The sequence below is a fragment of the Penicillium citrinum genome (genome assembly GCF_028827155.1).
Source record: "Penicillium citrinum strain IBT 23319 chromosome Unknown utg000007l:1.0-2040159.0:1.0-2041076.0, whole genome shotgun sequence".
NCBI classification, from domain to species: Eukaryota; Fungi; Ascomycota; class Eurotiomycetes; order Eurotiales; family Aspergillaceae; genus Penicillium; species Penicillium citrinum.
Window position 1 is genome coordinate 1,678,570 of NW_026622692.1, and position 26,582 is coordinate 1,705,151.

Genomic DNA, 26,582 nt, shown 5'->3' on the forward strand with positions numbered 1-26,582 from the left:
AAATAACTCGCGCTTAGCTCGCTCCAGAAACAGCCTATCTTTGTGCTGTTGTGATTCGCTCTCGACTCGGGCCCCTCCAGTTGTCACCACGCATGCAGCCTCGGATATTTAAACCGGGAATCACAACAATGGTCCAGACTGCCCGGGTGTGACCGATCGCTGATCCTCATATGTACATAGAATAGATAATAGTTACTACTTATGTACTATGTACAGTACATCTCCGGTGGAGGCGAAGTGGGGACCCGCTACATGTGCAGAATCGGTCGATTGACAGCTTGGGGGGGGAACTAGAGCACCCAAGGCTGACAGGCTCTTTTTGGGAACAGACTGGTCAGTTGGAGCGATCCCGGGGATATAGGGTGCACTTTGTATCCTAGGCTGGTCAGACAAGAAGAGATCAACTGCCAATACTGGCAGACTCCAAAAGGCTGCACTAAAAGCAGGGTAGCCAGAACTATTGGCACGAGTTGCATGCCAGTGGGCAACTGAGACATGTGAGACCAAACGAGCCAGGCGACGGGCAACTTCGAATTGGTCCAAGGACTAGCATGTTTCCAAGGTTCTCATCTGGGCAAGGCGGGAATGTTGTGCGCCCGGGGAAGTGGAGTGGTTCGGTAGCAGGTGCCCAGAGTATGTACATACTAGCAGTGTCTAATGTCACTCATGGTGGAAGCCTTCAAGGGCTCCAGCCCTTGAATGCTTCCAGGTTCACCTGGGCAAACACCAGTGGCACTAGTGTGGCACGATACCTATGGTCACTCATTATTATTATTTAGGTAGTACAATGTTGGCACCTACCAATAGTATTGGTCTCCTTACCCAGATAGTTAGGCACTGTGCCTGGTCACCAGTAGTAGGTTCGATCCTAGATATATATCACATTGTCAGCCGGCCCATCGCTTTCTCTGCTATTAGTGCATGAAGACTAAATCCTCATGTATTAATAGTTTATAAAAGTAAAATACACACTTCTAGGAATATTAGCACCGCGATTAGTGTAGTACGTAGATGATCTATGAAATCAACACTACATTACATACAGAAGAAGGGTACCTCAGATCCGATGGCAACGATACACACGTGGAGAGGCACGTGCACTGCCGGCCTCAGGCCGGCAGTGCGTCACGACTCTCCACTACAGCTTTCTGTACTGTGGAGGATACAGGTATGTATCAGTAGTGTACGGAAGGTATATGGACCTGAACACTCGTGAACTGTCGGAGGCCGATGCTCCGTAAAATTAGCACTGCCCTTTTTTTTTTAACAGCCTCACAATGGAAATGTCCTATTCTAAACATCATGCTCTACAATCTGTACAAATTGCCTTGCATATATATGTCTTGATAGCACTGTAAAATTATTACTAGGCGTAATACAGTTTGGCCCCCCAAAAATTCAACGGAAAATAAAAGCTGAAAGCGAAAATAATAATACCTCATTGTATGTCGGCCGACTGGCTTCAGCAGATGACGGACTAACTAATAACTAAACGGGCACTGGGTGTCTCCGCCCGTGGGTGTAAATACGCGAGAATACCACATTACATAGACGGGTTAGACTAAATCATCATTTAGTGTTACATACCAGTTACCACAACTTACAATACTGACTTACCCTCTGGTAATGTACTTAGTGACTTGACCCCCCCCCCCAACCCGCTCGTCTGGCATCTCCACTCCCCCAGTGACGATGGTTGCACCGTCACTTCTTTGACATCAACTTCACCTATTTGACTGTTAACTTCCTTTCCCGCTCGCTCCCCAACCTACCCGGCGATACACGAACCACACGGCGACACGGCGACACGGAGACCTGACCTTACCGTAACATCACCTCCTCAGCGCCAAGTCTTAACCCTTTTACGCTTACCTTTCCCGACCTCTCTCAACGCTCCCCTCCCCGCCTTAACACTCCTTTCTCAATCCTCACCCATCGCAAAAGCCTCGCTCGTCGCACCTTCCATTTGGTCTTCCTGCCGCCTTCAACCTTCGTTAATATCATCTTCCCCTTGTGTATCTGTGTGCGTGGCGGGTGGCCGTCTTCCAAATTAAACGAAGGCTGCGGCCGTCCCGTCCGGCTGACACTGATCGCTTTTGCAAGCGACAAACCCGGACCTAGCTCCTGCTGGCTTGGGACCTGATTCCACATAAGCCGTCAACATGGGGATGTGTTTTAGCGCCGAGAATACGGGGGATGTGGAACAGAAGAAGAGAAGTCAGATGATCGATCGGAAGCTTGAGGAAGACTCCAGACGGTTACGCAGGGAATGCAAGATCTTGCTGTTGGGTAGGTTAATCTGGTTCATCCAAGTGCGGTCCCCAAAGTACATTGGCTGATCAATTCTCGCAGGATCCGGTGAGAGCGGCAAGTCTACAATTGTCAAGCAGATGAAGATCATCCATCAGAATGGTTACACCGTCGAAGAGCTGGCCTTGTACCGGTTGACTGTGTACAAGAACCTCTTGGATTGTGCCAAGGCCCTCATCGAAGCATATCGCCTATTTTCATTAGAACCCTCGAGTCAAAAGGTTCAAGACTACATTAACTTCCTCGAGGAATATCATGTCGATGCGGATCCCAATACTCCGCTTGACTCGAAAGTGGGAGATGCGATCACATATCTGTGGAATGACCCTTGCACATCAACCGTTTTGGAGCGCCAAAATGAGTTCTATCTGATGGACTCTGCACCATAGTGAGTATTCTATCGCTTTTTTTGCTTTCATCCATGGCGCAAATGCTGATTTGCAACTAGCTTCTTCGAAGAGGCGAAGCGAATAACATCACCCGACTACACCCCCAATGTTTCAGATGTCCTACGAGCGCGAACGAAGACGACCGGTATCTATGAAACACGGTTCACAATGGGTCAATTGAGCATCCAGTACGTGTCTATAACAATACTGGGCCTCGGATTCCACTAACGCGATCTACAGTATGTTTGACGTAGGCGGCCAACGCAGTGAGCGCAAAAAGTGGATTCACTGCTTTGAAAATGTCACATCTATCATCTTTTGTGTTGCTTTAAGTGAATATGACCAGATGCTTTTGGAGGAGAGCAATCAGGTAAGTCCCTCTTCCAGAGGTCACGGTATATTCTCCTGCAGAAATCTGACTTCAATTGCCAGAATCGGATGATGGAAAGCTTGGTTCTCTTTGACTCCGTCGTTAATTCTAGATGGTTCATGCGCACGAGTATCATTCTGTTCTTGAACAAGGTCGATTTGTTCCGACAAAAGCTGCCGCGCTCTCCTTTGAGCAATTATTTCCCAGACTATTCAGGTGGAAATGATGTTAATCGAGCCGCGAAATATCTGCTATGGCGATTCAACCAAGTTAACCGAGCACACTTGAACCTATATCCACAGTAAGGAGACCTCTTTTCTCCAGAGCAAACTGATGAGACAGGGCCTAAGTTCTGACTATTCTTCTAGTCTCACCCAAGCAACTGATACAACAAATATACGTCTTGTCTTCGCCGCAGTCAAGGAGACAATCTTACAGAATGCTCTCAAGGATTCCGGAATCCTATAAGCTGATCATTCTTCGACATTGAACAATCGACTATTGCACTCCAAATTTCACACCACCATCCGCGGAACCTCATACCTCATTTGGTCACCTATATCTGCCTCTTGGGTCTCTACTTCTCCCACATGAGGACTCTCATACCATTCACACCCCTACGATCAACCATTTCCTTTCTGATGCTCCACTACTTTTGCTCTTACTCTGGAATAGCTGCTGGCGTTAATGGGCGCATATCTTTCTCTTGGACAATTTTACTAGGCGCTGGTCAGGTGATACCCCCATTCGGTATCTACACGGATTCCCACACGGTATTCGAATCTTCTTTCTCGACGGCAAAAATATTCAGGGTTGGTACTTATCTTGGACTATCATTTGCTGATCTCAAAGCCATTACAAAACGAAGGTTTTTGCTGACCTCTGAAGTCGCTGAGGTTCCACATCAAGTCTTTCCGAATTTGCTTGAACATTGGAACTGCCATCATTCGTATATTATGTGCATCCGGGACCGGAGCATTCTCCCATTTGTCTTACTTTTGTTTTCTAGCCTCTTGTTGGATGCATATTACGGCGGACTTTGCCTTTCTACCTGTTTCTCTTCGCGTGATTACTCCACGGCGGGGTCTGAACCTTTCTCTGTTTATCTTAACTTTTCCCTGTTCTTCTTAGTTTCTATATCTATCTTGAAGCTTGATTATAAGCGCCTGATGCATGTGTTTCTTTTCTTTTTTTCTCTCAGTCTTAAGTGTATGCTTTGTCCTTGAGTGGCAAGTTGATTGGATCTCTTGCCTTTGCCTATTGGTCCTTTCTATGATGTCCTTTTGCATAGACCGGTTTTGGTGAGGGATCTCTGACGATATTCAATCGACCGGTTGGGGTTTCGTTATAACTGAGCGTTGCTTGATTCTTAGTTGGATATTGGATCAGCCTCTTCCCGTGTGTCTATCTCGATTTAGGAACAACTGCCTGTGTATGAATATCGAACTACGACTTGAGTAGTACTGATAGTATCGCTGAAAAGCAATTGGTGGTTCTTTACCCACTGCTTTCTCTCTTGCCCATGGATTCCTCTCTTGTTCTTTCCAGGGCATGGTGATACTCAACCGGAGTTCTCATTTTGAGCCGCAGGCATGCCGCAGCATAATTGTATGCTCTCCTCGGAGGATCCGCGAGATACAGATCACAAGTTTTGGTCTACAAAGCTCCGAAATCGTCCAATGGGTGGCCTGCTTTCCCTGAAAGAGGGTGGTTGCGGTATAAATTATTATGGACTAAATGGAATTGTTCTCCATTTAACAGCGTGCCACGGTAGTAGACTGGGCAGCTGGCTGTATGACGCTTTTCCCGTAGAGCATCTGCTGGACTGGTACTGTGTATACGGAGCGACCGGTTGATTCTAGCCTACATCGCTAGACTGAAGTCTATTAGTCAAGTAAGTTATGGCTTTCACGATGAGCTTTTACTAGTATTACATCTGAGTCTAGCGCGGACGTGGGCCCATGAGACTGAACAGCGCAGTACAGTGAAAGCCCCCGCAGTGAGCAGCGATGGCGCGTAGGTGTCGTCAGCGGTTGAACCAGGTTGGAGCTGGCTGTAAGAGAGAAAAGGGCTTCATTCTAGACCCAGGTAGAGAGATATTTTATTATATTCTATTTTGTATCCACTCTGTTGCAACGAGGGTCTGAACAGGACCAAATGAGGGGAAGTTGATCCTCTGCCGGGGGTAGGAAGCAGTTGTCATGACATGGTCTCGACAAGATTTACCCCAGAGTAGAATTGCGGTGGTCTGATGCAGGATGGAAGAGAGATCCCGTACAAATCAGGGAAACCAACGAGTGAAGATGGGTATGCCAATGGCGAGAGGAGAGGAGCGCATCAGCACGGACAGCTGCAGGCCGTTGGCTCGAGCGTCGATCCTCCGAGCTTCCCCACTTTAAGAGTATATGTACTGGAATTTTGACCTGTAGACCGAATATTGGAAGAGAAAGCAAAGCAAAAATGGGGATCAAAGAATCATCAACGATAGTCTTGAAGAAGTGATCCATGGATGAGTCTGAATCGAGTCCAAGTTAAAGTTAATTTTGGAAGGCACGCAGATTAGATAAGACAAATTACAGGGTGGTGGCTGCCGGATCGGGCAATGGGCGTACTTTCCTCACATTCGAAGAGGACCTGGTGACACGCCGAAGTTCCCCTCTTCTTCTTCTTCTTCTTCTCCTCTCTTTCTCTCTTTCTCTTTCTTTCTTTTTTTTTCTCCTTAATTTGAAATTCTCCTCTTCTCCTCTTTTTCTTCTTTCTTCCCTCCTTAAGGAGTCTGACTTTTGCAGCTCTACACCCTTGTTCTACTTCCAATCTTCATCTCGTGAAATCACCATGTCCGAACGTCGCGAGCGCAGACCCTCCGTGGGAGCTCCAATTGCAGACCTTCAAGGCCCTATCGGTCCCGGGTTTAGTCGTCCGAAGCACAAGCGTACTTTTACAGGCTTTGGGCCTTCAGAGATCAAAAACGTCGAAGCTAGTATTCCTGAGCCACTGCGAGAGGCGTGAGTACCTTAGTTCTGAGCTCGTGTGGCATGACCCTACTTGAGTTACTAATACTTTCACAGATGGCGAAAATATGTATGCCTAATGAAGCAATCGACAAGATAGGTAGCTAGATTGTGATCCTAACTGACGTGATTCTTGACAGTCGGCCCGGGAGTTCACCACTAAGGAAGAATTCGAGGTGCGTCCAATTGGTGTGATACTGGTATTCCAGTCTGAGCTAATTTTCACATAGAAAGAGCTCGTTCGACACATTGAAACAACTCTTGCCCGGTCTCTATATAATTGCGATGAGCTGTAGGTGATCGAATTTGATGAACGAGAGCCTTGCTATTGGGGGTTCAATTACTCATATTTTGTAGGGCAGCATACTCGGGAACGGCACTCGCCTTTCGTGATCGTCTGATCATCGAATGGAATAGGACTCAGCAGCGCCAGACTTTTACTGATCAGAAGAGAGTCTATTGTATGTCATGTCAACACGAAGAGTATTCCCACCTAGTGTCTAATACATAATATAATTATAGACCTCTCACTTGAGTTCCTCATGGGTCGCGCTCTAGACAATGCGATGCTGAACGTGGGTATGAAAGATGCCGCTCGAGGTGGGTAATACCAATTCTTCACGCAAGGTTGAGAACAGACTCTAAGAGTTTTGACAGAGGGCTTGAAAGATCTCGGATTCCGCATCGAGGATGTTATCAGCCAAGAGCATGATGCGGCATTGGGAAACGGTGGCCTTGGTCGTCTGGCGGCTTGCTTCCTTGATAGCTTGGCAACTCTCAATTATCCAGCCTGGGGATATGGTCTACGCTACCGATATGGTATCTTCAAACAAGAGATCGTCAATGGATACCAAATGGAGGTCCCGGACTATTGGCTGGATAACAATCCGTGGGAGTTCCCACGCCATGAGATTACCGTTGATATTCAGTTCTATGGCCACGTGAAGAAACACCAAGACGAGAATGGTAAATTAGTTCACTCTTGGGAAGGTGGTGATGTTGTCCAGGCTGTGGCTTATGATGTTCCCATACCTGGATATGGCACTAAGACTACCAACAATCTTCGCCTCTGGTCTAGCAAGGCGAGCAGCGGAGAATTCGACTTCCAGAAGTTCAACGCAGGAGACTACGAAAGTGCGGTGGCTGATCAGCAGAATGCTGAGACCATTTCGGCTGTCCTGTATCCCAATGATAATCTGGAGCGTGGTAAGGAGCTCCGACTGAAGCAGCAGTACTTCTGGTGTGCAGCATCTCTGTTTGACATTGTCCGTCGCTTTAAGAAGACAAAGAGGGCCTGGAGTGAGTTCCCGGATCAAGTGGCAATTCAACTTAACGACACTCACCCAACACTTGCAATTGTCGAGCTGCAACGTATTCTGATCGATATTGAGGGCTTGGAATGGGATGAGGCTTGGAATATAGTCACCAAGACTTTTGGATATACCAATCATACGGTTCTCCCCGAGGCCTTAGAGAAGTGGTCTGTCCCTCTCGTGCAGAACCTTCTTCCGCGACACTTACAGATTATCTATGATATCAACCTCTTCTTCTTGCAGTCTGTGGAGAAGCAATTCCCAAATGACCGTGAAATCCTGGCCCGTGTCTCTATCATTGAGGAATCTCACCCAAAGATGGTGCGCATGGCATATCTGGCCATTATTGGCTCTCACAAGGTCAATGGTGTCGCTGAGCTTCACTCAGACCTGCTGAAGACGACTCTTTTCAAGGACTTCGTGGATATTTACGGACCGGACCGCTTCACAAATGTGACTAATGGGGTTACTCCTCGACGTTGGCTGCATCAGGCGAATCCAGCCCTGTCCAGTCTGATTGCACAGAAGCTTGGAGGACATGAATTCCTGACCGATTTGACTCTCCTGGATAAGCTGGAAGTATTCGTAGACGACAAAGAATTCCGACGCCAGTGGGCAGAGATTAAGTCTCACAACAAGCTTCGCTTGGCTAAACTCATTAAGGAAACTACTGGCTACACCGTGAACCCAGAGTCTCTATTTGATGTACAGGTAAAGAGAATTCATGAGTACAAGCGGCAGCAGCTGAACATCTTTGGAGTGATCCACCGCTACCTAAAGATCAAAGGGATGTCCGCCGAAGAGCGCAAGAAAGTGGTACCTCGAGTCTCCATCTTTGGCGGCAAAGCAGCCCCTGGGTATTGGATGGCTAAAACAATCATTCATCTCATCAATAATGTGGCATCCGTGGTAAACAATGACTCGGACGTAGGTGATCTCTTGAAGGTCATCTTTATCGAGGATTACAATGTTAGCAAAGCGGAAATCATTTGCCCAGCTTCGGATATCAGCGAACATATTTCTACTGCAGGTACCGAGGGCAGTGGGACAAGTAACATGAAGTTCGTGATGAACGGGGGTCTGATAATTGGAACATGCGACGGAGCAAACGTGGGTATACAATCCCTTCTGAGAGACATGCCATACTGACATGAGTGAACCAATAGATCGAAATCACCCGAGAGATTGGCGACCAAAACATTTTCCTTTTCGGAAATCTCGCCGAAGATGTCGAAGACCTCCGTCATCGTCATTTCTACGGAGACTTCCAACTTGACCCGGGTCTGGCGAAGGTCTTCAAGGCCATCAAGGACAACATGTTCGGCGATGCTGCTGATTTCTCAGCACTCACAGCATCTATTGAGGAACACGGTGACTACTACCTTGTATCCGACGACTTCCACTCCTATGTTACTACTCACGAGATGGTCGACGAAGCGTTCGTTAATAAGGAGGAATGGTTAGCCAAGTCAATCACCAGCGTTGCCAGAATGGGGTTCTTTTCAACCGACCGTGTCATCAATGAATATGCAGATAGTATCTGGAACGTTGAGCCTCTAGCCGTGAAGGATTAAGGTACACTGGGTTGTTGAGATTGATTGAATATTATGCTGATCATATTTCTTCTGTTATCTTTAGTTCTATTGTTTGTATTGTCATTCATCGCACGATTGTCCAGTCTTTAAATCATGCTCGCGTTGAAATGTTTGAATGCACCATTTTATCTTATTGGCTAGGCACCGAATATGAATAGTCCCATGCCTGCAGTAGTGTAGTACCCAGTAGCATACACCCCGATGCATCTACACGGGGCCGTGTACAGATAATGAAAGGACGGAGTTCAAATTAAGCCATTTTATTTGTCCGCATTCAAGTATAAATCTAGATTTGAATACAAACACCAGAATTGCCTATCTAAAATTTTTCGAAAAATCCATCCCAAAACAAGGCTGAATGCAACAAAATATGCAGAGTCATGACTGGGATATGAAAGCCCAACGCCAATCCCATGCACGAATGAAGGGTCCAAATATATAAGAAAAAAATATAAAAATCGTTCAGACATCGTCAAGCATAACAATCAGAAATTATATACCAAAAGCTCAGTCATACTACCAAGCCTTCACAACGAATTCATCCCCTTTACTCGGTAATAGTCTCAGGCTGAGACTGCTTATAGTCCGAGAAAGTCTCAGGCCAGAGGAACATCTTCTCTTCATTTGACGGGGTAGCGGCAGCCATAAGAGTTGGCACAGCCTCCTTGCTCGAGATCCGTCGCCAGAGGTTAGCTCGAGGGTTGTACCGCACGGGCTTACCGACACCACCGGTCTTCTTCTGGTCTTCTTGAGAAATAGCCTCAATCTCACGCTTGATATCCGCGAAAGAATCGAAGGGGATGAAGGGGACGTTGTTTTCTGTGCAGTATTGTTCAAGACGGAGACCGCGACGCGCGAAGAGAACGTCTGCATGGCGAGCTGCGGCTAGATCGGAGACCCCATCGCCGATGAAGACGATTAGAGGCATTTCATCGGGTTCGCATTCATTTTCGGCTATTTCACGGCCTTCCATGATCGAGACGTCCTTGTCGTGACCTTGGACGGAATCATGGCGCCATACTGGTTTCCAGACCTGGCCGTCTTGCGAGATATTTGCGTCGTTGGCGATGATTTCAATGGAGGCGGACTGATGATTATTAGATTAGTGAGGAGTTCTCGGTGGGTATAGTAGTTGACTATCTTGTAGAATAGTCTGATTGAACGTACCTCTTCAGCACCGAGGAATGTATCCAGAACGCGACGGAGTACGGGCTTAAGTCCGGCACTGATAATGTTGAAGGGAATACCGTTGGCTTTGCAGTATTGGTGGAACTCCGCAAAACCGGAATCCATATCGATGCTCTTCTCCATGAGAACGAAGCCATCGTCAAAAGGTACATGCAGGGATGCCCACATTTCATCGGAAGCGTCGCGGAAGTTCAGTTCTCCAGATTTCATCTTGGCCTCGAGTTCTTCTCTGGCCTTTGCGCCGAAGCCATGGGCGTCGACAAGGATGTGGCCAGTATCCTGCATACAGATTGTGCCATCGAAGTCTGTTTTTAGTGTGAGTTAGCTATTGAAAGAGTTCTCTTATGGTTCGAGAAGGTGAGGCTCTGTTTTATGGACGGGGGTCTAGAGGGATGTGTTCATCGAGTAAGGGGGTGGATCAATGCATACCGGAGAAGATGACAATCTTTCGCTTTTGGTTATTGGCGGATTGCGCGGGTTGCGCGGGTTGCGCGGGCTTCATGTTGGTGTTGGCCATATTGACTAAAGAGGCTACTGGGGGGTACTGATTATGCTGTTTTCTAAGGGTACAGGGAGTGAGACCGTAGAAAAAACTGGGAAGACGCAATGAGTTAAATTAGGCATTTACAGACTATGATATAATTCACCAACGTTGAGAAAAGACAAGACTTTGTGGCAAACTTGAACAAGAACAAGAACAAGAAAGTCAACCTTGGAAATCTATGACGTAGGAGAGAATCGATATCATAGTGGGTCGACGATACCCTTCACGAAGACTATCGGAACGTGAGTCGTTGCCACTGCCGAACAGGCGCGATGTGATTGGTGCAACCGCACTTTTAGTCAGGGCCATCCGAGAAAAGCGGGGACAAAATGAACTCCGAAGCCGAACCGATGATCGGGATTGGCTGGGCTCTCATCCGGGAGTGGAGAATGCGATCATTTTTCAACGAACAATTCATTGAGTCAATAGACGTTTATGCATTCAAAGTACGCTAAAGTTTACACTCAGGGGCAATTTCCACTATTCCAGATTTAAACTGCTGTCAGTTCGGCTACCCGGCGCTGCAATTCAGGTACGGCGCGCAACTGCAGTTCTAACTCATCCTTCTCGCTGTAGGAACAGAAAGTCGACATTAGCACAGATGTATTTGAGAGTTGGGAAGGTAGGGTGTGGAAGAATATTCGGGGGAGAGCTTACTCTTCTAGCTTCAATCGTCTTTCCCAGTCCAGCCCGGTAAATATATAACTTCCTTGGCCGTCGAACTGAAGAATCTTCTGGTGGTATTTCCATAAGCTGCGTCGGTGGGAGACCGTCATCAGTGTGATACCGAGTTTCTTCGCTGTTTCATACATGACCTTTTCGATCTCTAATGTCACCGAAGAGGTGCATTCGTCTAGGATGGCAAATTTCGGACGATGATAAAAGAGTCGAGCCATGGCAATACGCTGTTGTAGGCCACCAGACAAAACATCGCGCCATTCCTCTTCGGCGTCCCAGCCTCCAGGGCGATCGACGACAGAGGCAATTTCCACAACGGAGAGAACATCGTAGAGATCCGCATCAGTCACCCCCTTGGCACGCATCTCGCGCACGCCATCGGGATAAATGACTTGTTGTCGAAGTGTCCCGCGGGATAAGTAAGGTCGCTGAGGGATGTAGAAAATGTCTTCGAAGCGAGGCTTTTTGACGGAGCCTCCGTAAACTGGCCAAAGCCCACCTAGGATACGGAACAGTGAAGATTTTCCACATCCGTTCGGCCCAACAATCAGGAGATGGTCTCCCGGGTGCACCGTGAATGAGAGCTTGCGAACAAGAACATCGCCATTAGGTGAAACGATGGGAACATCTGTGAACTCAATGAAGTCACTCTCCATGACCTCGCCACGGCCTGATAGCACGACTGCATTCTCTTCCGTGGACGCCGATGACACCAGCTTCTTCTCGAAGCGGCCGGCTACCAAGTCATCCATGACCTCAAGCAGAGACGAAACGCGGGAAGTAAAGCCAGCAAGTTCAGAGATCTCCTTATAGGAGAACATGAGGCGACCAAACGCGTCCGAAGAAGATAGCAGCATTCTTCGGTTTGTGACAAAACTCTCGGTGCGATCGCCCATCGTCTGGGTGACTTGACCGGGAATCTTGAAGAAGACGGGCAAGCTGCAAAGAATCAGGCCCAGAGCACCCCAGAAGTACTTGATAACAAAATCTTCCATGAATCCATGATAGAGTCTTCGTCGTAAGATGCGGTTCACGTGCTTGATTAGGGTGAAGTATCCTTTATCCAGAGTATCCTTCTCGGCCTCATGGCCGTGATAGAGAGCCACTTCCTCGCTGTAGTCGATAAGTCTAGAGTGGAGGAAGCGGAATTCACCTTCAAGTTTTGCCTCATCTGCAACATATTTGCCAAAGGGTGGCGTCAACATGCGCATAACGTTGGCAGACAGCTGCACCAGGAGACTCATGATGAACAGTCCTTCTCCACCGACGTTCTTTGAAAGCGAGTAGTTATAGATGCACATATCGAGGATAGGTTTGGCCAAGTTGGAATAGAGCTCAGCTAAGCTGTCAGAGAAACGCGACACATCGACTGTGACTAGTTGATCGGGGTTTTTGATTCGATCATCCAAAGCAGAAATCGCGTAGAAAGTCATATTTGAAAGGTATTTGTCGTGTATGTAGTCGGTCAAGCGCTTTCGGTAACTGAGTGCGAGTTTACATTGGTGGTAGGAGAGCTAAAGAAAGAATTCGCGAATTAGCATGCAGTCTCTCTACGGTCACAACGTCGCACATCGACCAAGCCTGGCGAAATCGGCAAGAAGGGACCTTACCATGGAGTTCGTGAATGTTGCCGGCACGGCGACAATCATCCACCAAAAGAGACCTAACAAGAAATCCTTCCCCTTGCCGCGCACCAGATTGCTCACAAGCCGGCCATCCAGCTCGGCTACATATAAGCTGAGCAACGTCCGGAGGACGAGGAAGACACTATGGCTCACAAGAAGACGAAGCTCCTTGCTGCGCCATCCCGGGATCACGATCTTCAGAAGACGAAGCAAATGTTTGAAGAACTCGCGATTGATCTCCACCCGCTTCTTTCGCGGTTGTTCCTCATCCCCGAGACTACTGGTTCCTGGTTGCTTTCTCCGCAACTCCACCTGCTGTGATGCAGCCTTCTGTTCTGAGACAGCATTATGAATGCGCTTGGCGAGTGCAGCGAAGAGGGCGAGATAGACGGCGCGTGAGATGCGGGTTCTGTGTCGGAGATAAAGGGAGGTCAGACTAGAGAGGATCTGTTTGATGGAGCGGTCGGGCGGCAGTAACTTGGACTGCACAGCCATGACGATGAGGTCGACTGTGATTTATCAGCCGGAATCGCGGATGGACATGACCAAGTACTACTTGAAATTGAGATGAAAGTGAAGGAGGGGAGAGATGAGGAGAAGAGAAAGAGTTGAAGTTGCGGGAAGATTGGCATGTGAAACCCCCACAAACCCGGGGAAATTCAGCCGAGGAACTCCACCGTGGAGAGTGACGACATCTCACTTTTCCTATGGATTCAATCTATCATTTACGAATTATATTGGAAATAGATTGACATGAAAATTATCAGAGCTTACGATACGGTCGCGGCTGGCTCATAGTCATAAGAAAAGCCATTTTATTTCTGATTCTTCGTCTACGCTCTATCCTAGTATAACCTTATAATCTCCAAATTTCCTGTTTCATTACCACTATGGAAATTAAGTAGTAGTACTGACGGCATCAATGTACATTTCATCGCACGGAAACTTCCTGATCCCGCAGATCGACTAAATGCATCATTAAACACAGTAACTCAAGATCCCACAGCCGAATTTAGCCCATTTTAAACTCCGTAGCCACCTGAAAGCACCTGGGATGGCTCAGACCCAGTTCTGAATAGACCTTGAACAGACCTCGAGATAGCCTGAGCTGCGCTGGCAATCCGAGGAATCGGTCCGATAACATGTCCGTGGGTCTGATTGAGCCAACTGATTGTGGGCTTGTCAAAGTTTGCAGCGTATTCAAGAACGTTAGGGAAGAGCTGGTGGTGCAGACGAGGAATATCCAAGCACTTCTGAGGGGCCTCATCTTCATCCAGGGCATGAACCAGTGACTGGATCACTGCCGTCGGGATTCTACTTCCTCCAGCAGAGCCGGTGACAAAAGCAATACTGCCATCCGGACGAGTTGCAATGACCGGTGAAATCGAAGAAAGTGGTCGCTTCCCGGGCTTGATGAAGTTGTTCGGGGATGCAGGGTAGCCCATCGAATTCTCAGTACCTGGGATAGAAAAGTCTGAAATTGATGATGGAATCAGTATAACATATTCTCACCGAGGCTTATCTGCTACTGACCATCCATCTGGTCATTCAGAACGATACCATTGTCAGTCATAACGTGGCTGCCAAATGGAAGGTTGACCGTTGTGGTGAGGGATATGGCAAGTCCACTATTATCGGCTGCAACCATGTGCGAAGTACCATGTCTGGAGCAATTATTAGTGCCAAATGGTTCAAGTACACGCTAGTGCTTAGATAGATAGTCAGTTGGAAATAGTAACTTGACTCACGGTGCCTTTGTCCATTTGTGATCCGGATCATAGAAGCTAACATTAGTGTGAACGTAGGTATCATTAATACCATGCTTGATACGAGTAAGTCGTGAGTCTGACAGTATTGTTTTCTCCAGCAGCGTAATATTTCTCGTGTAGTCAGGGTCTCCGAAAGACATACGCTGGTTAGGTGGTCAGTAGAATGTAAAAGGTCAATGGGGATGAAGGGAAGACTAACGTAGCCGTAAGCAAACTTTATAGACTCTACCATTCGATGAATATTGACGTTATCCTGGCCTGGCTTAATGGAATAGTTGGCATATTTGTTCAACACACCAAGAACATTGAGAACGACAGATCCACAGCTAGGCGTGGTAGTACTTGTCAGTGTATAATTCCGATATTTCATCTGATTAGTCTTTCGAATAGCAATAGTATAGTTCTTCAGGTCATCCTTTGTCATGATCCCTTGGTTTGCATTGATAGCCCGGATTATGCTGTCCGCAATAGAGCCATTGTAAAAATCATTGACACCATCTGGCCTTGCCATTCTTTGCAAAGTCTTGGCATATCTCTTTCGCATTATGATGTCCCCTTCCTTGACGAGAGTACCATTCGGTGCAAAATCAGGCTTCCAGGCTGGCTGAAGGAAGAAGTTATGCTTGGGGTCGGTGGAATTCATAGTCCCGTTCAGAGCCCAATCCATCATTACTAGGATATCATTGGTGACATTCCATCCAACGTTGGCCACCTCAATAGCGGGTTGAAATAGATCAGACCAGGAAACATTTTTGCTACCGTAAGTCTTATAGATATACTCCAAGCCACGTAGCTGACCAGGAACTCCACTTCAAACATTTACCATAAGCATACGACTAGATATCATCACGCGGATTCCATACGTACCTTGCTCTCCCACCGACCTTAGAGCCCATCGGGTCATCTTTGAACATATCTTCGGTAGCTGCCAACGGTGCCTTCTCACGAAAGTCGACCATCTGGTAGGTGTTGTTGGGCATTCGAATCAAAGCAAATCCACCACCGGCGATGCCGCTGTTGTACAGTCCTAAAGCGGTGTTTAGCTCTGTCCTGTATGTTTGGGGTGCTTAATATGGTATAGGATTACTTACCACTGACCCCCACACACAAAACGGTGGCAACCATCTATCAATAGAGGTTAGAGGCATATATCCCTCAATATTGGACCGGCACAGATTTTACGCACAGCATCCGCAGCATTTCCACCCTTTTCCAACATGTGAGTTCCAGCTCGGCTACAAAAGCCGGCTTCACTCGAGACGGCACCCTTGGAGCCAGAATCCGTAAGGTTGGTCCTGTCAAAGCTGTATCCCCATGTCGATGGGAGCAGCACTTGGCAGATCAAGGCCAGGTGGAGGCCAATACTGGTGATGAATCGCATTTTGCAAATTGGCCTAAGGAAGTCCCAAAGTTCGAGACTAGAATTTATCTGAAGCTGTCAACTTTAGAGGAATTTTTGTGGGATTTGCTATAGATTGGCTTCTTTATGTACCCTTTGGTGCACTGTAGCTTTGAATAAAAGGGTCTTCTAAAGACGTATGACTCGAAGATGTTTAAGTAGGTGGTCCTATCTACCAAGATGAGTCTAATCCGTCTTGGCTATTTCAAGTCACAATGTAACTTTACTGCCGATTTGGAACTATGAGTGTCTATAATTAAGCTGGGAATCCTTCCTTGAAGATTTACTCTATATGAGGCCTCAGCATCTGGCCACAAGGTTTCCTTCTTATTCTGAATAACAATTGTACCTTTACAGAAGTCGACTTTCAATGTGATATTTGTTGAGCTCGTGCAATTGACACACAGCTATTCCCGAGTTCAGAACTTGCTGCAACAGTATATGCTAAGTTTCGGGATTGAATGATGCACCTCTCGTAAACCGATGGAGGAAAAAAGGAGGACGTCTCAATGCACCAGTAAGAATGCAGTGTCCATAGCTGCCATGTGCAAATTCAAAACCGGACCGTGTAAGTCGATTCTGAAATTCTACATGTCTGGTTTAGTCATAGACTTGAAGGTGAGGACTTTTTGTACATTAAAAGACCCACACGACTTTCATACGCAGCTTTGAATACTGCTATCCTGATAAATGCTAGGTGAAAAAGGTCTTTACATTGATACATTGCAGCAAATTCGAATCGATCTCGTAGATGTCGTGTAGGATAAAGATCTGAAAGTTTGCGCGCAATTGATAGAAAAGCGAAGGATCTCCGGAATCAAAGTCTGGCGATTGTCACCCGAACACCCGACTTTACAAGGTTCCAATGCAAGTGGAGGATCGGTGGTACCCTCGGCTGAAGCAACCTTATCGACTTCGGCCCGCTCGGCCCGCCGATGTATCCAGACCCACGTGTTAAGGTCACTTTCTTCTGATTAAAAAAATTGAAACGTGATCTTTCCTTGACATTTATCAATATTAAAGTAGAGGGAAGAAAAGGCGTGCGATATTCGAAAGCCGTGTCTGCCTGCAAGCCCCCAGAACTATTAGTACAACTCTCTATATCTGCAATCGGTGCCGTCAACGAGTGTTGTTAATAGAGCCACACTCTCCATTGCTTGGTCTATAATCCTTGCGGATCCAGATAAGTATACAGCTTATTAACTTGTTAAAATCCTATGTCATATGATTTTATATAATTTCAGTCAGAATGCAAAGTAGCTACCAAGTTAATATATACAGACTTCCATAATCCAAGCTAGAATCAACGCAATACCACCTTGTTTTTGTTGAACAAGAAGAAAGACTGGCGAGGAATGAGAAAGGGAAAGTTGTTCCATCAAGGCAAACACATGATCGTGAGAAAGAAAAACAATTCGGCCGCCTAGCCTCTATCGGCTGCTGCACTTGTGTCTCATTGCGGGTAGGGGTGTTTCACTTCCTCCCCACTGGTGGCATTGTCGATCATTCTTCACAAATCGCTGGAGCTGTATGTCCGCTTGGATAAACACTTATGAGCTTATGTAGAGGCCTGGCCAACTCACATCAATATGACGAAGAATTGTTACCTTGCGCATGGCTGGCAGTCAGCTAAGATAAGACGTCTTGGATAATTTGATGAATATAACTTCGGGAGGCACGAAACTCGATGATAACCAGAGCAAAACTTGTTGTATTCGCACAGTAAGCAAGGATTTGGCAAGGTCTTTACTTGGAATGGTCCTTTCAAGTGGGGCCCTTTAGTCAGAGCAGAAAGAGGCGCATGCAAGGGCTGTACGCCCCGGTAATCTGCTATTTTGTATTCAAGTAAAGGTTGCCACAGTATTCCCTTACAATAATGGCTTCATAATTTGGTTATACTATCCTGCACCTTTTCTCTACGTTATTGCGTCTGCTTATACCGTGTTCGCATATCATTTAAGTTTTCTACGCCTCGTGATCCTCGAAACGACGAAATCGATCCGCTTCTGGATCTGTCATTTCCAGGGGAGCAAGAGCTAACATTTCTCACTGTCGGAACTACTATTTTAATACCAGTTGAAGGGAATAGCATGGAAAATATCAACTTGTTTTAGATTGTCATTCGGCCAAAAAGACCACAACATCGAAACCCTCGCTTCGATATTCCCAAACTACATATATAAGGAAGGTAGGTAACGCACGAGTATGTTTGAAAGGCACCACCACAGGGCACCGTTACATTAGTTCGGTATTTTCAATCTAAATAAGTAACAGTATATTAGTATTTCTGTTATAAATAAATTTTTAGGTAAAAATAGTATTTGTATAGAATATATTTTGCTAAGGCATTTTGAGATTGTCTATCAGATTGCAAGTATGCGGATTGACCTCCGGGTCAATCAGGGCTGATTCCAGCTTGAATATTGCGGATCAACCTCAGATTCTCAATCCAATACAGCAAATTAGTCTGAAGATAGAGGGAATATTCCGCCTTGACAATTTCTGCTCAGTATGTATTTAAAAGTATATTTTGCGTAGATGACGGGCCCAATATTCACAAGGGTATCGTATCGGATCCAGTGGATCGTCCGATCGATATTTTTGAAAGAATGCAGTACATTCGGGAAGTAGAAAATCGACAGAGTTTGCTGGCGAAGGTATGGCGATTACACTCTGGTGCATAGACCGTGATATTGATACCTACCAATTATAGAACAATGACACTGTACGTGATATATTTAAATTTTGGAATGGGATAGCTGCATACTTCTAGAAAGAATCGATACACGATCTTTGAGTGTAGTAGCAGTATATTTACATTTCTATATCTCCCATACGTCGTTGTTTCGTTGTTTCATAGAGTTAACTATTTCTGGATACTGTACTTAAAAGGAAGAATTAAAAGTAATACAAGAATGCAAATTTGGATGACTCAGTTCCAGTAGTGCGCGTTTGGCCGAGTGGTTAAGGCGGCAGATTTAAGCTATTTCGCTAAAACCCTGCTGGGGAGACCCGCGCAGGTTCGAACCCTGCAGCGCGCAATTCTTTTTTTTTTTTTGTTTTCGATCTATCGCGATCCATATTTTTGAATAAATGCAGGAGGATATTTTCGGGAAGTAGAAAATCGACAGAGTATGCTGGCAAAGGTTGAGCAGATGAAAGGTCTATTCAAATATAGAAACTAAATAAACTTTTGCATTTGACACACCAAATTCTTCAGGGAAAAGAAAAAGAAAACATAGCTGCCCAGTCTTATTAATGCGGATTCTATTCTTGAGTAATGACTCCTTCATGGTACTCAATGCCTACTTAGTGGACGAATATAATCTCATGTCTTCACTCAAGAGTGGAAACATGGTAATGATTGACAGGGAATCTCTTGCTTCTAAGTCTACATCCTATTTCGGGAGCCGATTTCATGTCACTCAAAAATTGTACATATAACGGCAATGGGATGATGCTGTGAGGAATGCTCGGGGCTGGAAGCCATTATCACGCAACATACTATATGAATTGTACCCTGGTAGTTGTTGGTATTGCTCACACAAAGAAAATTTGATTCGGTAAAGATTGATATTGTACATAAATCCAAGGCCACTTTCTCGGACAGTCCAGCCTAGAAACTCCAGTCAGAAACGTACACATTTCACAAATTTAATTATCAAATGTCAATAAAATACGCCTTGATCCTCTGATATGCAATTTCGGTAGTAATTTCTACCAGAAAATCAGCTTTTCCCTTGTTGCGCCAGTAGTTTATCAATCCAACGACCGTTGCGGCAAAAAGCAGATGGTAGGAATCGCGAAAAGCAAGACGACGAGACACATTGCTGTCAAATTATTAGAACAGAAAATCGGAGAATAAATGATTATGCAAGACTAACAGGGTGGTACAAAGGACACTTTCATAAATGTGTTGGCGATGATTTCTTGCAAGTTCGGAGGGAGATATTTGAACGCAAACCGATTATCCTGAAGGACGTTTTGAATGATCTACAGAGAGTTAGTTTCTCACCAACAAGAAGGGTTCTTGGCGGAAGAAATAACATGCCTTGTTTGCCATCGGTTCGAGAGCAAGATTCTCCATGAGATGATTCTTGAACACACTCCGCACCACAGCGGCCGTAGAATTGACACCCACCAATATACCGAGCTGTTGGGCTAAATAGTAAGTAGTAATTACAGATGCCCCGCTATCCCTGGGGACTGAGACCGAGACTGCCACGAAGAAAGCTGCATTGAAGGCCATGAAACCAAATCCTTGTATAGCAAGGTAGGAGACTTCCCAAGCATTTGGGCCCTGTGGCCAACGAACCATGAAAAGAACGACAGCAGTTATCATCAGGAGTAGTCCGACAACGGATAATGTTTTGTATTTTCCAGTTCTTTACAGTTGAGTCAGAACTGGGAGAACATGGGAGAATAACTTGTGACGGGCGACTTTGCTTACTTTTTGATTGAGTAGCCAGATATGACCGATCCCAAGACGCTGCCAATGGTGAGCATGACGAAGAACGCTCCAGATGATTTGTTCGACGCGTTCCTAGTCCTAATAAAATATTCACTCATGTTCGAAATTATCTGGGAAATGTTAGTTGAAAAATTCACATACATGGCGAGGGGGACGAACTCCGAATAGTGAGAAGTAGACCAGGAACTGTGCAAGATAAATGACCCATATTTGATTTGCCAGCATTTCCTTTAAAGGCATCAAAGGGGATTTGGTACGATATTTCTCATTCCACCAAAAAGCGAGGCCAAATAGAATGACGCAGCCGATGCTGATTACCAACCTAAGATTTTTCGCCTGCCCGTATCCTCCCAGGGAATGACATAAAACCATCAACGAGGTGAGCAGAAGGCCCAATAGAATGATTCCCGGGGCATTGACGTCGGGCTTGACGGGATCAGCATAACCCTCTGGTGTTTGTTTAGAGTCCTCTTCCGCCTGCGTCGCCAGTCGCCAGTAAGTAGTGAAATAACAAGCTAGTCCGAGGGGAACCTGGAGGAGGAAGGATCTTGGATATGTTAGCCTAGTCGCATTGACACTAGAGGATAAAGACTTACAATCGCCATCCTACTAGATCAGTAAGGATTCCGCCAAAAGGACCTCCGGTGCTTATGCCAAGTGGAATAAAAATCCCGAAGTAGCTTCGGATTACTGCAACCTCTCTCGGTGGAGCCAAGTCTTGATTCCCAATCTCAATATGTCTTTCATGGAATGGGAATAAGGTAGCTTACCGTTGACAATGACGCTTACAAGATCTGTCATACCAGCCGCTCCGAAACCAGCCACAAGTCTACCACAAATGGCGACCCAGATAGACGGTGCGAGACCCCTTTGGAAGCTGTCAGTTGGCAAATTAAGAACACCGAAATTATTTGGCTTACGTGATGCCACATCCAACGGCGAATGAGAGATAGGCGATCAATAAGATACACCGCGCGCCATATAGATCACTAAGCCTTCCATACTGTCGTGTATGGTCAGTGATATTTCGGGTGCAGGCGACGGGGAGGGTGGAACCTACCAATGGAAGAGTAGTCATATAACCCAGGGTATACGCAGAGATGAGCCATGGACCGAGTGCTACCTGCTGGAACCGCGATGCAATTTCGCCATGTGTGGCCAGGACAAATGATTCATCGGCCGCTCCTAGATAGATACCTGAAGACGAATATTAGCAATGCTGAGAGGCAGCTATGTGAGCCTCCGGTTTTGTATACCTAGGAAAGCTATGGCTAGAAATCCACGGTCAATGTGAGGTGTTGGTGACCCTGTCTTGCCATCCTGTCCGGCCTCTCTGTCGTGATCCAAGTATGATTGACTCCCATTAAGGGGCGTAGTTTCATCAGACATCACTCCAGGCTGATAATAAGGATTTCCCAATTATGGTTTGCGAAAAAGGATCGTAGAAAAGTTGAAAGCAAAACAATTAAAGAGAGTATGGAAATCCGGACCCTAATGGTCGAGCCGTATGTTGTAGGCTGATTTTCATGGACGTGAAGAACAAAAACAAGAAACAACCTTGCGAGAAGGTTGGAAGAGGGATATGCAGTTGATCCTACTCAGGCTTTGTTTTTAAGCAAGGACAGATCTGCCAACCACAAAGATTTGCACACCTGACAAAAGTGATATGGTGTGGGTCGAAGAAGGGAAGAGGCGATGATCGTCAATCAGAGCTGAGATCTGAATGAAAGTGGAGGGGCTCGCGGCCATCATTTTGTGAACACTGGTTCAGTTCATTCCACTAGTGATGCAAGGTAAATCAGCCCAGCAGGCAACATGTATACCCTTTCCCACGTATGGCGCGCTATTGGCTTATAGTATTACGTTTCTGATGGCCCCTTCACACGTTTTATTGCCCTTTGAAGTCTTGGAGTGGCTAAAGATGTTACACAGGATTATCACTTGCATGATATACAACCCAAGATCCGGTGTTGGTCGACATTATGGAGGGGCTTTTTAAAGATTCGTCTCAGCTGAAAATCTCGCAATATGTCTATGTAGGGCTGGCTCAGCTTTTACTTGACGAATTCCACAAACCTTGGGAATCGCATCATGGCTTGAGTTTGATGACGGATTCTTGTTCGTACAGCATTTATCCCAGTAACGTTCTTATGGGGTTCTTTCATAGTACATCTGAGCCCAGCCTGCCCAAGGAGCTCTCTTTACTAGCACCTACTTAGTATTAGACAGTCTCATTTTGAATCGCAACGTTATTTGAAGAAATATGGCTATGTTCTTCCGTATCTAAATCTTGTTCGCCCTATCATACATATCATACACTTTGAAAAAAATACTCAATCTGGGCCTAGAAAGGCTCCATCCTGGAATACTCCGCTTCACGAATACCTTTTAGGATGGTCATTACGCCCTAGAAGAACTAAGAATAATAGTTGTAATATGGACCTGTCTTTGCACCAGGTCATATGCCTTGATATTCTTGACGCGTTCGATTTCGGCTGTGATCAAGTTTTTGTAGGGTTTTGCCAGGTGTGTACATAGTATGCCCAGAATCAACCTAGATCCGCAACAGACACAGCCAACTTGTAACTAAGTATTCAAAGTAATTCTACTCTACCCTAGTGAGATGGGGGGGCATGTCCATACGGACACAAATCAGAGATTATGCAGTAAAGCTGGTCATTCAAAAGCTTACGGTCGCGGTTTATCTGACGATGCAGTGGCAGGTTCTCAATAAGACCCGTTTCCAGGAACAAAATTTCTTAAAATAAGGCACAATGCGCCCTGAAGAACCCCCACAATCTAGATGAAATCCAGGCCGATTCAAGTGTTCATGGGTATGAATTCTGTAAAGGGGCGGTGTGTTGGTAAAAATTACACACAATCTGGCGAAGTCTACAAGTCTCTGTAATCGCGTGTATTTTGCGACCCACTCTAGCTCCAATTTCATGAACATTACGATCGTGTATATTACTTGCTGCAGAGTCGTTAATGCATTAGTCGATCTTTGCTCGGCCTGAAATTGTCAGCCAAGCCACGCAGAATGTCCGATGATAGTTGTAAGCCGAGATGCAAGCCTTCCGCCATGATGCTACAATTATCCTTAGCTATTCAGACACGTTAAAAAATCAAGATCAGGTATAGTAAAGTATGCATTTCTCTTTGTCCATTTTATCCACTCGGAAGCTCATTGTGCTACATAGCATACAGAACAGGAAAGAATCCACTTCTTCAAGCAGATAATTTGCACAATTGTAGAGGGCAAACGATACATCAGCTACTGTACCTCAACCTCTAAATATTATTTAAAACCGAAAAAAAGGAGCCCCTCGCATACTCATTGCATCGAATCTGGTGTTACGTGAACAACCTTGTTCCACTCTGCTACACGATGCATGCTTTCGGACCCCGTGTGTCCGGTAGCTCGCTGCAGAGGAAGCTCTCCGTTCAAGGTACCTAGAGAGCTTGCAGCTATGGCTAAAAGCGTTATTCTGTAGATTTGGGGCAATAAATACCCGAGAGGCGAAGAGAAACGGCAATTATGATCCTCAAGTCATATCTTTACCCCTTCGAATCTTTCTGTCATCCCGCTCCACGATGGGCTTCAGCAGTGAGGTGGAAATCCTTCCACTTACACATCTATCATTTGGGCTTCTAGTCGCTGCTCTCTTCTGTACCGCTTTTGTATCTGCCTTCAGAGCCGGAAAATACTTCCCTCACAATGAGCTCAAAGAAAAAGTCCGTCCATCGTTGTCGGTCAAAAGAGAGCCAGTCCCAATCCGTCAAACAGCCAAGCTAGCAACAGAACAAACGGCATTCAGTGAAATGGAATTATACAAGGGTCTCTATTTCAAGTTACAGCATCTTGAGGATTATCCAGAAGTCATACCAATTGCCAAACAGTCGTTGTTGTGGTTGTTATCAGAGGGGCTGAAAGACTTCTCGAAGAACCGAGAGGACAATATTCTTTCAATCCGCGATTTCGACAAGGATAAGCTGGCCAAGTTTCTTAGTGATCATCACCAAAAAGTGACGGAAAGCTACAAAGAATATATTGCCCAAAGGCAATCAGGGGGTGCTCGACAGCTGGTCCGAGACCGTGAAGATGCGGAAAGGTGGTTGAGGAAAATCGCGCCATTGAAGCTTGTCGATGGAGCCTGGTTAGGACATTTCAACAAAATAACGATGCCCTTTGCTCTTCGCCCGATTGTGAAACAAACCTGGCAAATATTCACCGAAGAATTGGGAGATGGAAATATCAATCAGCATCACGTTTACATTTTCGAGGAACTACTCAAGCAATTCGAGCCCATGTTGCCTTCCCCGATGGAGAAAGAAATCCTCCACCCCCGATACAAATTTGATAGCCTGAAATATTGGAGGATGGGTGCTGCCCAATTGATGATCTCCTTGTTCCCGAATGAATTTCTCCCTGAGATCCTAGGATTCAACATGCACTTTGAAATGCTGCAATTGGACACAATGCAAGCTGCCAAAGAGTTGCCAGAAGTCGGCCTTGATCCATACTATTTCCTCCTTCATGTTTCCATTGATAACTGTCACTCTGGTCATGCTGCCATGTCTATGAATGCCCCTGTAAACTACATCCAACATATATTGGAGACTGAGGGCGAGGAAGCCGCTCAAATTGTGTGGAGGCGAGTCCAAACAGGGTACATTTTTAGCGAGTGGCTAGGCCAGAAAGACGAAAAAGCAACCGATATACCCCTCGAACACGACAACATTCCTTGCGATAAACTCGAGGCGCAGGTGCTTAAGATATTTTCTGCCAAAGCTCATGCAGCCCATGGACTACACTGCGGCTGCAAAGCTAAAATCAAGAATCGCTCTCTTGATGACTGGCTGGACCCGGTGAAGTTTACAAATGAAGAATGGCAGTATGACTTCCTTCGATCTTTGAGTACATCTAAGCCATGGATCTACCCCGGAGACAGCAATAAAAGCAGACTCGTGACTGAGCTTCGTTGGGGAGGAAAGATGTTTGGCTCTTTTACAAGAGACGAAGTCTGTATCCTGGCACAATGGATTGACTCCATGAGACCGCATCGCATTCCATACTACTACGACTTTGCTGGATTTGCAGCAGCTTCACACTGTCAAGGCTGCGGGGTTTCCAATTCCTCAGCAGTAACTGCCGATAAATCAAATGTTGCCCCTGCGCTCAAGCTTGAAACAACAGTCTTGGCCCACACATTACACATAAAGCAGAGTTCAGACCATCCAGCGGCCGATATCGATTTGTCACTTCTGATTCCCCTTTGGCATACACAGCCCTGCCTCTTGGAGTCATTTGTATACGCGCCAGCACGAACTGCCGACAAGCTTGGATCTGCGGTACTGTGTCTTTTACGAGCACAATTTGGCTTTCAAACTGAGAGCCCGATTGCCACTGGTATCCATGAGCCCTATGGCGAAGAGGCTGCGGACATTGTCAGCATTGGACTCGAGATGATTGAACGTGCTTCATTGCAAGTCCCACCAGACCTAAAGTCTCTTCTCGCCCGTTGGCCCTCCGAGTTCTCCGAGAAAATGCTCCAATTATCCTCAAAGCCCCTCCAAAACTTCAGTGTCCTACTCGGTATGTCCATGGCTATGCTTGAGCTACAGGAGACTGTAGCAAAGGACTCAGGGTCTGGTCTTTTATCACCACAGAGCTACATCAATTTGCAGGCGCTGGTCCGCAGGCAGTACCATTATCTGCAGGAATGCTATAAATGCATATCCTCAGATGAGAAAGCGGTTGAAGAGTTCTCGCACGGTTATCGATTAGCCAGAAGTGAGGTACAAAAATGCTTTAAGAATCAAGATTGAACTTGAAGTTGAAGAAGTATATGATACGATGGAAGACGTTGAAGTTTTATTCCTTGGGTTGATTTCAAAAGATCTGGTTAAAGCACAATGT

The 26,582-nt window shown here is 46.0% G+C and overlaps 7 protein-coding genes across 7 annotated transcripts; 3 read left to right on the top strand and 4 right to left on the bottom strand.

Annotated features, from left to right (window-relative positions):
* Positions 1-2,162: 2,162 nt before the first annotated feature.
* On the top strand, positions 2,163-3,537 carry gpaB (guanine nucleotide-binding protein subunit alpha gpaB; the record flags this gene model as incomplete). Its single annotated transcript, XM_056647220.1, has 6 exons — positions 2,163-2,289; positions 2,353-2,698; positions 2,759-2,887; positions 2,940-3,069; positions 3,132-3,370; positions 3,438-3,537. The coding sequence occupies 6 exons, from the start codon at positions 2,163-2,165 to the stop codon at positions 3,535-3,537; spliced, it is 1,071 nt and encodes a 356-aa protein (XP_056498771.1).
* A 2,367-nt stretch (positions 3,538-5,904) lies between these two features.
* Positions 5,905-8,967, top strand: glpV (glycogen phosphorylase; the record flags this gene model as incomplete). Its single annotated transcript, XM_056647221.1, has 8 exons — positions 5,905-6,074; positions 6,138-6,150; positions 6,221-6,256; positions 6,311-6,372; positions 6,438-6,541; positions 6,603-6,680; positions 6,738-8,503; positions 8,560-8,967. The coding sequence occupies 8 exons, from the start codon at positions 5,905-5,907 to the stop codon at positions 8,965-8,967; spliced, it is 2,637 nt and encodes an 878-aa protein (XP_056498772.1).
* Positions 8,968-9,535: 568 nt separating this feature from the next.
* On the bottom strand, positions 9,536-10,693 carry N7469_008304 (uncharacterized protein; the record flags this gene model as incomplete). Its single annotated transcript, XM_056647222.1, has 3 exons — positions 9,536-10,075; positions 10,156-10,481; positions 10,606-10,693. The coding sequence occupies 3 exons, from the start codon at positions 10,691-10,693 to the stop codon at positions 9,536-9,538; spliced, it is 954 nt and encodes a 317-aa protein (XP_056498773.1).
* A 518-nt stretch (positions 10,694-11,211) lies between these two features.
* N7469_008305 (ATP-binding cassette long-chain fatty acid transporter PXA2) lies at positions 11,212-13,518 on the bottom strand (the record flags this gene model as incomplete). Its single annotated transcript, XM_056647223.1, has 3 exons — positions 11,212-11,290; positions 11,378-12,912; positions 13,009-13,518. The coding sequence occupies 3 exons, from the start codon at positions 13,516-13,518 to the stop codon at positions 11,212-11,214; spliced, it is 2,124 nt and encodes a 707-aa protein (XP_056498774.1).
* A 527-nt stretch (positions 13,519-14,045) lies between these two features.
* Positions 14,046-16,173, bottom strand: N7469_008306 (gamma-glutamyltransferase family protein; the record flags this gene model as incomplete). The annotated part of the gene is made up of 7 exons (XM_056647224.1): positions 14,046-14,497; positions 14,557-14,687; positions 14,772-14,935; positions 14,992-15,601; positions 15,660-15,858; positions 15,884-15,917; positions 15,979-16,173. 7 exons carry the CDS (start codon positions 16,171-16,173, stop codon positions 14,046-14,048), a joined length of 1,785 nt encoding a protein of 594 aa, XP_056498775.1.
* A 3,777-nt stretch (positions 16,174-19,950) lies between these two features.
* N7469_008307 (Major facilitator superfamily domain general substrate transporter) lies at positions 19,951-22,051 on the bottom strand (the record flags this gene model as incomplete). Its single annotated transcript, XM_056647225.1, has 10 exons — positions 19,951-20,021; positions 20,076-20,184; positions 20,507-20,576; positions 20,642-20,772; positions 20,822-21,209; positions 21,259-21,379; positions 21,433-21,530; positions 21,583-21,665; positions 21,723-21,859; positions 21,919-22,051. The coding sequence occupies 10 exons, from the start codon at positions 22,049-22,051 to the stop codon at positions 19,951-19,953; spliced, it is 1,341 nt and encodes a 446-aa protein (XP_056498776.1).
* A 2,205-nt stretch (positions 22,052-24,256) lies between these two features.
* Positions 24,257-26,491, top strand: N7469_008308 (iron-containing redox enzyme family protein; the record flags this gene model as incomplete). The annotated part of the gene is made up of 1 exon (XM_056647226.1): positions 24,257-26,491. The coding sequence occupies one exon, from the start codon at positions 24,257-24,259 to the stop codon at positions 26,489-26,491; it is 2,235 nt and encodes a 744-aa protein (XP_056498777.1).
* Positions 26,492-26,582: the final 91 nt, after the last annotated feature.